At 41.2% G+C, this 9,238-nt stretch overlaps 1 protein-coding gene across 1 annotated transcript; it reads left to right on the forward strand.

The window, feature by feature from the left end:
* Positions 1-551: 551 nt before the first annotated feature.
* On the forward strand, positions 552-8,140 carry LOC113061888 (bone morphogenetic protein 2). Its single transcript, XM_026231394.1, has 3 exons — positions 552-1,002; positions 5,228-5,559; positions 5,938-8,140. Exons 2-3 carry the CDS (start codon positions 5,235-5,237, stop codon positions 6,885-6,887), a joined length of 1,275 nt encoding a protein of 424 aa, XP_026087179.1. The 5' UTR covers positions 552-1,002; positions 5,228-5,234; the 3' UTR covers positions 6,888-8,140.
* Positions 8,141-9,238: the final 1,098 nt, after the last annotated feature.

Consider the following 9,238-nt stretch of genomic DNA (forward strand, 5'->3'; position numbering starts at 1 on the left):
TACAGACATTTTCTCATTGCCCTGCCAGATGCATACCAATGCAGTCCACTCCACCGGAAGGACGAGCACACCTTGCTCCCGCTCTCGTCTCTCTTGCTTTTTATGATACTTTTTGTGCTCATTATCTTCTCTCTCTCTCTCTCTTGTTGGTGATAGATGTGTTTTCCTGGCACCCTCTGGCTGTTCATTTGAACCAGTGACAGTGAATTAATCTTGTATCATCATTAGTTCTCTTTCACCTTCATGACTCCCTCCAGAATAAACAGTCGTTCTGATAATGTCAGATCAACTGGCTGTGCCGCCCATTGTGTGCTCAACTTTATCTTTCACGTTTTTTTTCCTGTTTCCTGCAAAAGAAACATTTAGACCCAAATGTAAAGTTGCAAATGGCGATCTGACCTGTACTGTGTATCCAAAGCAGCCCTGACCTTATCTTTGTTTGTGTGTGTGTCATACGTTTAGAGAGGGTGGGTGGAGGGAGGGGAAACCGGTGACATCACTATCAGGGAGGATCCAAATGGACAGGAAAGTCAATTAGAGTTTAACTGAGTTTACCAGCTGGTAAGAGAGAGAGAGCAAGGGAGGAAAAAGGGGAGGAGAGCACATAAGAGAAGTACAGACAGATTGAGAGAGGAAGGGAGAAAGTCAGCTACAAAGTCAGAGGGAATTTAGCCGGCAAAAACTTCTATTTCTTCTTCTCTATTCCATTTAATTCTCCCGGTCTTTTATTTTGCGACTTGGTCCTGGCACAACAGCAGTGTCCTGTCAGCCACAGGGAAGCTGGTGGATGTTTTTAAGAGCGCACTTCTCCGACACTCACAACAGGATGAGTGCTTGAGGACAATCTGGAGAGGCTCACGTTATTCCAGAGGTACATTCACCAACCCAGGAGAGGCAGACGGCATCCACTCCATCCTCAGGAGCAAATGAGAGGAGAGGGTCTGTAACGCTGGAGCTCAAGGACAAACCATGGACTCTGCACACCTCCCACTTCACCTGGACGTGAGTATCAAACCGCAGCAGAATACCTTGAAGCATCAGTATATCCTGGGTCATGGGCGAACCATGACTTTGACAAAATAAATGCTTGTCCTATTTCCAAGTGCAATATCTAAACTTGATTTAATCAAGAGCAATCGACTTTGAGAAGCAAAGTTGTGTAAGAAAATGTGAAAATAAATCCTGAATTAAGTTAATTTTCTCACTCCTTTGTATAATATAAAAGCACAAAACCATATAAACGTATTTTGAACATTTGCTTTAAACAAGTTTTACCTTACACAATTTCTCTTCACTGGTCAACTGACCTTGTTTAAGGATGTTTAGACATTAGACAATATGTACAATACTTATTAAGAAAATTATTTTCTGCAGTGTATGACTCAAGTATGATTAAACTCACTCAAACGGCAAACAGCTACCCATTGCTGCTCCATGCTAAAAATTCTCACGTATTACTCACCAAACCCAATGACAGATTCATAGTGGAGATGCATCCTCAGAACATGTGAAACAGACAGGTCAGTGATTCCACCACAGGCAAAAAGCAGTCAATAATCTGTAAAAGACTACTAAGATAGCCTTGCTGGAGCATAAAGAAGGAACGACTGTGGAGACTAGATTCTTGATATCCAGGACTGACAAATAGCTGAATATATGCTTTTGGCTTGGAGTAGAAATTTGCACCACTTCAGGTTTGGGTGGGTAGAGACTAGTGTGTGTGCGGAATGCAAGTGGATTAAATTATTTATAGGACTCCAATAAAATAGAAATATCTTAACATAAAATATCAAAAAACAAATACGTTGCTATTCATCTATTGCAGAAATGTATCAAGAACAACTAATATAAAATAAAAATGATTAACAGGCGCAAGCAAAGGCAGAGTTTCTATTTGTAACACATGTTTGCAGTGTTGAGCAATGTAGCCAATCACAGACATATCTGTTGATTTCTGGATCACAATGGCCAATCAGAGGTGTTTAAGTTAGAATCCACTCACCGCTCAAAACACTGGTGTTCCTGTGCAGTGTTGAAATTTGCATGCTTACAAATCCTCTCATTATTTCACATGTGGTTCAAACGTTATGCAAGATCCACTGTGCATATATTCATTGTAGTATAACAGAGCTTTGTGAGATCACAATGAACCAAGATGCCATGCACGCAGCAGCCTTGCTTTTCTGTTGAAAATATTTTCATAATAAATATTTCATCCAGAGCATTTAGGCTGGGATGTTGTGGCTAGGTGACACAGAACCTACTATTCCATGTTAAATTCATGAATGCATAGAAAAAAATCTAAAGGCTACTTTTATGTGGGCTTTTGCGGTAGGGATCGGGACAAAACATAAATGTTGTGGGTGGAGGCGGGACAAGATAACATACATTTCTTGGGGAGCAGGAAGGTGCAGGAACAGAACTGAAAAATTTGTCCCGCGCAAAGCTCTAACTTGGGGGATAAAATGTACAGCAAACAAACAGACAAGACCTTCACTAACTGGAGCAATCATAGAAACACAATCTGACATAAAAAGGAAATTGTGATATGTGATGTGTCTTTTCAGAGTTTACAAAAATAAGTTTTTAGAATGTTACAATGTTGCGTGAACTAAAATAGATCTAGATTCTTCAGCATTTCCTTCAGCCATATAATAATACAACACCGTCTGAGGGTTTCTGGACTGCCAAATCAGTCAAATTGATAACAGAATGTTATGTGAGGGTTATGGGACGATTCTGGGAGGAAATGTCTTGTCTGGTCTACTCTACACATCCTTGGAGACCACTTTAGTTTGTTCTTAGCTGAACCTTTGGCAAGCTGCATAGAAGTGTGGAGTGTGTTTTTCAATCTGTAACAGTGGGGTGTGTTTATGCCTGTGTATGGTCACAGAGGATTGTTTCACTGAATGATATTGGGGGGTGGGGGGTGTAATGTTATGTTATAATCTGAGGTCCGGGCTGCTGTCATTATCTTCTAAGTGTCCAGCTTTGGTAAATTACAGTTTTGACCTAATATACTCAAATAAATCCACCCTGTGGCCCAGAGGTACAGCTCTACCATTTGTGACTTCTCACGTGCCTTGGCCACTCAAGATTCATTTCACACTCATTTTGCATCTGAAAAATTTATGTTTAAGAATGTTCCTTCAAGAACAAAATGTCAAAATGGGGAGGGGGAGCATGCTGGGGAGAAGCAGTCTAGGGAATGACCGAAAGGAAGAACAACAGGAAAAGAGCGTGGAGGGATCAGGGTACGGAGTGAAATGTGAAACGAAGACAGCGGTGGAGGATAAATCAGCAACAAGCAGAGGCACCATGACCCCTACGGCCCTACACTGCTGACTTCTGGGTAAATCTGAAAGGGGGAAACGGGATAGAAAGAGAACTGGCTTTTCCTAAAACTGTGAAACAATATATCAATTCTGGAAGTCATGCTTTACAGGAAGAGAGCTGATAAGAAGAATAAAAATAGGGAAACAATGTAGAAAGAAAGTTGAAAGAGATAAGTGAATGCAACAACAACAAAAAAACCTGCCCTCCACTTTAAGGTAGACAGGTCATGTCGCTCTGGTAATGGCACGAGTCTGGCCAACCTTTCCTCTGCTGAGGTCACCTCTCGCAGTCTTTTCTGGGGTCTAATAAACGCCTCTTTCCGCCCCCTGAGTCTGACTACCACTCTCCCTGTAGATGAAGTGATTACGTGCTGAATCCCAAATGCATGCTGATGGAGGGGATGGGCTGCAGGGAAGACAGAAGCGAAGGAGTCTAATGAGGATTAGTATAGAGGCGGCATCAAGGAGAATAGCTTCAACTGGAAGATTCACTTCTGTGAGCTCCCATTAGGTGGAACAATCAAGTGGATGGGTAAAAGCCACTTAATCTACTTTACTGCCAGATGCTGTGGGCGTGAGGGACTGTCTTATCCTGTGTGTCCTCTGAGGATTTGGCCGAAGTTTGGTGAATAAGTGTGAGAAATAGAGGACAGCGGGAGGACGGTATACATCCTCTTTTCCAGAGTGTTTAACACCCGCAGTTGAGGGTAATCCAAGACTCCCAAAGGAGACTCTGCTCAGCAAGTCATGACATGGGCAGATTCTACATCAAAAGACCATTTAGCTTGCCTCAGATGTAAGTGTTCCTGGCCTGTGTGAGACCACCAAGCACCTTAGGCTAACTATGAGATAGGTCACAAAAACTCTTTAACAGTGTTTCTTTCAAATTACACCTCTCACAACACCTCTCACAAACTCCACCAAAGTACATATTTGTAAAGGCTTAGAGATGGGACGATGCAAAGGATAGTAAAATACTGTAAGCTTTGAGAAGATTTCGTCACTAATGGATGACAGCTTGCAACAATTAGCGGTTGCTGAAAAAAAGGAGCTCTAAGTGCTGGAGGGTCTAAATGATGAGTAAAAAGATTTCCTTTTATGTCATTTTTCAGGTAGAATTTTGCTATTTTGATGTAGACAGGGTCCAAATTCAGGCTATACATGTTATATTAAGCTTTTCAAATCCAAGTTGTACTATTTCTGACTACTTACTCTTTGAGAAGACCTTTGAGGGCAGGTGCTCAAAGTATAAACGGTGTAAAATAATAGTTCAAAGTATGAATTGTTTAAATTCATCCCCTGCACTTTATTCGGGCAGCTGTGTTCACATAGAGGTTTCATTGGCCAGTGTATATACTGTAAATCTAGATTCAAATTCAAAGAGTCAGGATATTCTATGCATGACATGACATTTTATTTGTATCCAAAATGAGGTGATGTGAACATCATGGAGTGCCATGGAGTATACTGGAATATCAAGGGGAAAAGGGGCAGGTGCTCAAGCACCCACACAAAGCTATAGTTTATTGTCACTCTATGCAAAAACCCAGATTATTAGCGCTAAATCTACCGACATATAAGGTAAATCAATGACACATGGTTAAAGGGCGAAATCTAAAAGTATGTTCAATTACAAAACATATTGGGACAAGAAATACATTTTTGACCATTATTTCTTATAAGTGAGGTATTCATTAATTGACTGGAATCAATGCCATCAATTAATGGTATAGTTCATCCAAAAATACAATTTCTGTCACTGTGCCATTCCAAACCTGTATGACAGTTTTTCAATGGGGTCAATGGGGTCCAAAATATAAATGAAAAACATGCTTTTTTAAATATCTTGAGAAGTCTAAAAATGGCTCCTCTTTTTACCTTTCCCTCCACAGGTCCAACATGTTCCCTGCTAGCCTACTGGTTCTGATCATCCTGCTGCTACCTCATGTCTCATCAGGTCAACAGGAAGGTCCCAGTCAGACAGACGGAAACCTTGGTAGTCTTCTGGAACCTAGTTTGACCCATGCCATTCAAAACCTCCTGCTGACCCGCCTAGGCCTACAGTCACACCCCAACCCCAGTAAAGGGGCACTTGTGCCCCAATATCTTCTAGACCTGTATCGATTTCACACTCAACAGTACCATCTCATTGAAGACCCAGAGTTTAACTACCCCTCCCAGCATGTGCAAGGAGCCAACACAGTCCGATGCTTTCACCACACAGGTATGGGCAGCTATTGCACTAGGTCATAGGAATACAGATTACCTTGGCAGTCATAAAAGGCTAAATTTACAGTAAATACAGCACAGAGACATGTGGAAGTCAATTAACCTGCCTTAGGTGCCAGCTTGCCCACAGAAAATGCTAGCCATGGATTCAAAGTTCTGATATTTTTCACTCGAGTCCTGGCGTCAGCGTAGACACCTTGGAACAAGTTAAGAAGGACAAGTCTTATTTTCATAAGTGCTCCTAGCAAATTATTGAGCAATTATTATTTAGTTAGACAATTATGCCATTACACAGAGGGTAAGTGTTTGAACATGATGGAAATAAAGTATTTTAAAGCTTAAGAACTTTGTCTCTCTTTTTTTTCTCATCTAGATTCTGCAGTCCTGAGTGTTCCAGAAGAGCAGAAAACGACAGGGGACAGCATTCACATTGGCTTCAATCTGTCCTCCATTCCGTCAGAAGAAAATGTGGTATCCGCAGAGCTGCGTTTCCTGCATGAAGGATCAAAAGAAGACTCTCACATGGTCAGCCTTTATCTTTCCAACAGTGACCCTGCATCAAAGCCCACACTGCTCCATTCACGTCGGCTGAATAGAGATAGAAATACCACAGAACTCTGGGAAACCTTTCCCCTGGATGGAGAAGTGTTTCAGAATCTATCTGAGAAGTCAGGGAGCCTGTCTTTTATTCTGGAAATTATTGCTGATCATAACAGCAGTCTCTCCAAAGAAAGACATCTGCGGGTTCGCAGGTCCACTGGGCAAGATGAGCACAGCTGGGCGAGGCAGAGGCCCTTGCTGGTGACTTACAATCACGATGGCCGCAGCGAGCCCTTTGTGCCCCTCAAAAAGCAGCCCCCTCCTGGCAGACGAGGCAGGGGAAGATGGACCAGGGGCAGGTCTAACGGTGATAGGGGTCAGGGCTCTGACACAGGTTGGCGGGTGGGATGGAATGAAAGGCGAGTGAAACGACAAGGTGGGAGGGCTGCCAAGCTCAAACGGCTCTCCCGCGCTCGCTGCCGTCGACACCCACTGTATGTGGACTTCAAAGATGTAGGCTGGAATAAATGGATCGTGGCCCCATCTGGTTACGCTGCTTTCTTTTGCCTCGGAGAGTGCCGCTTCCCACTGGCTGACCATATGAATTCATCTAGTCATGCTATGGTGCAGACACTGGTCAACTCCGTAAATGGAGCTGTGCCACGGGCCTGCTGTGTCCCAACTGCCCTTAGCTCCATTGCTCTCCTCTACCTGGACCAGGAAGAACGTGTGGTGTTGAAAAACTATCAAGACATGGTGGTGGAGGGCTGTGGCTGTCAATAGCAAAATACTCATGGAATAAATAAGAAGGGTGGACTGGAAAATCAGGACTAAAAAGGGACTACAAGCAGGAAGTAAGAAGTGAGTCAGAAAGAAACATAAATAGACAAAGAAAGCAAGGTAAAACTGTCATACAAACACATGTGCACCTTCCCATAGTCCTCTGGAACCTAGCTTTGACTTATTTTGTCCAATGAAGCATAGTATTTGCGTGATCTACAACCCTTAGAAGCACTCAGTCCCAACGTGACGTGTCAGTCTTGTGTAGTAGACTCGATCTTTCTGTCTTGTAGGTGTCATATAGCTACAATATGTTCTAGTTGTGTCCGTCCTGCTTCTGTTTTGTGCGTCTTTCCCTCGTAAACATCATCGTCATTCAAGTCAACTCAAAGGGACCAAGAAGTGACAATGGACACAATGGAAGCATTCACCGCTTGACAGATTTAAACCTAAGGGGAGATGATAGGAAAACTGAATTCCTCATCTCTGATTGCAAAAGAAACTTCGAAGTATGCACTGTGACAAATCGTATAATCGATTACAGGGCTCTTCTCCTTGAGCTATTTAAAAATCAAGACACCAAGAAATTATGATGTTATTGTCTGAATGTGTTAGTGCTTTTATTTATGGTGACCTGTTATTTTTATGTACGGTGCAGTCCAAAGAAAAGCTTGCTATACAAATACTTCTGTGGTAGTAAAGTAAATCTAATTTAAGAATGCATCAATATATCTATTTAAATAGCAAAGAATATGGAATATTTAATCTTGACAACTACCGCAGGTATATAAGTACCAGAACGCCTTATAGGTCCATTTAAAGCCAGTTAAAACTGGTGTTACTCATCTATTATTTGTAAAGCCACAGCACTGAATCATGGCAGCTTTAAATTGGCATTGACTGAACTATGAGGGCTCTTTCATTACAGTAGAAGCTTTGTGAAACAAAGAAAATTGCCTAAACATTCCACAGTATTGTGCCAAATGTTATGGTATGTGCCATATATGTGCAAGCTTGCTAAGTGGTATTATACATAACTTTGTATCTTTGTCATCATGTAGTTATCACACAAGTGTTGACCAAACCGTTTGTCTTTATAGACAACAGGTTCAGAAAAAATGTTCTGTCATGAATAGCTGATTATATTTTATTGTGATGTTTTATGTGCAGTTTAAAAGCCTTGAGAATGTCTGACATTGTCTGGAGCCATTGTGAAATGTGTAATAATAAACAGCAAACTAATAAGGCCGTTCTAATTATCTATATCTTTGACTTTTTTTTTTCCTTTGAGAATTGCTTTTTAAATGTGGAAGATTACGGAGTAGTTAATTTGCTATAAATAAATACAAGCTTTCATCAGCCTGGTTTAACAGGGTTTTGTGCACTAGGAAACCAGCTAGAGCAACTTAAACCAGTTAAGACGAGTGAGATAAGCAAGTTTCTGTTATTTCAGGATAGTTGTAAAAATATAAATAATAATAGGTGCATTATTTAAAGGAAAATAGCTGTAAAATGTCTGCATAAGTTTATTAGCTCTCATTATAGATTCTCTCTCAACATCTGTTTTTCATCTTTCTGAGGATCTTGGACCTGTTCGGCAGCGGTCTTGATGTGCATTTATCTCATAGTGAATGTGAATAGCTTCATTATTCTCACTTCCTTAAGCCTTTGGAGACAAGGCTAGTTTGAAAAGATAAAGAATGAACATAACAGTACAGATAGCTTATTAGTGTTACATCTACCTTTTATAGTGTGTGTGTGTGTGTGTGTGTGTGTGTGTGTGTGTGGGTGTGAGAGAGAGAGAGAGAGAGAGAGAGAGAGAGAGGTCCAAATCAAACTATATTTTGTTCTTCAACAGATCTCAAAGTTCCACATCATCAAAAAGAGTATGTGAGGGACTACATTAAACATCATATTACAATAATATTAAAGCCACAAACTTACGGGAAAATGACCTTTGACCTATGACCTTGACCTTCTTTCTCATTCCCATATCTCTGTTTGCCATCACAAACAGAGCTTATCTTGCCAGGTGTGAGGCTCAGGTTGACCTTTGAACTGAAAGGCAGTGGCCTTGACATATTTACATATAGCACATTCTCACAATCATAAATCAACAATGAGGCCCATACAGGACCTAAGGGAAAGCATAGGTTATGTTCAAAAAAGCAAATTAACTTTTATGGCATTCATCAATGTAGGTGCACTTAATGCTTGCTAACTACAGGCGACTCTACACCCTGTTTGTCTTTCATCTCCACCACCTTAAAACATTTTTGACAACCAATTTATAATCGCCCAATTAGTCCCCTTAAAATTAGCCCTTTATGACTGTGTGATCTTTCTTTTCATGT

Source organism: Carassius auratus, chromosome 43 (assembly GCF_003368295.1).
Source record: "Carassius auratus strain Wakin chromosome 43, ASM336829v1, whole genome shotgun sequence".
Taxonomy (NCBI): Eukaryota; Metazoa; Chordata; class Actinopteri; order Cypriniformes; family Cyprinidae; genus Carassius; species Carassius auratus.

Bases quoted from the DNA above. Each gene is read 5' to 3' on its own strand.
- LOC113061888 (XM_026231394.1), top strand. From the start codon at position 5,235: ATGTTCCCTGCTAGCCTACTGGTTCTGATCATCCTGCTGCTACCTCAT. The intron at 5,560-5,937 runs GTATGGGCAGCT...TTTCTCATCTAG, and splicing joins CCGATGCTTTCACCACACAG to ATTCTGCAGTCCTGAGTGTT.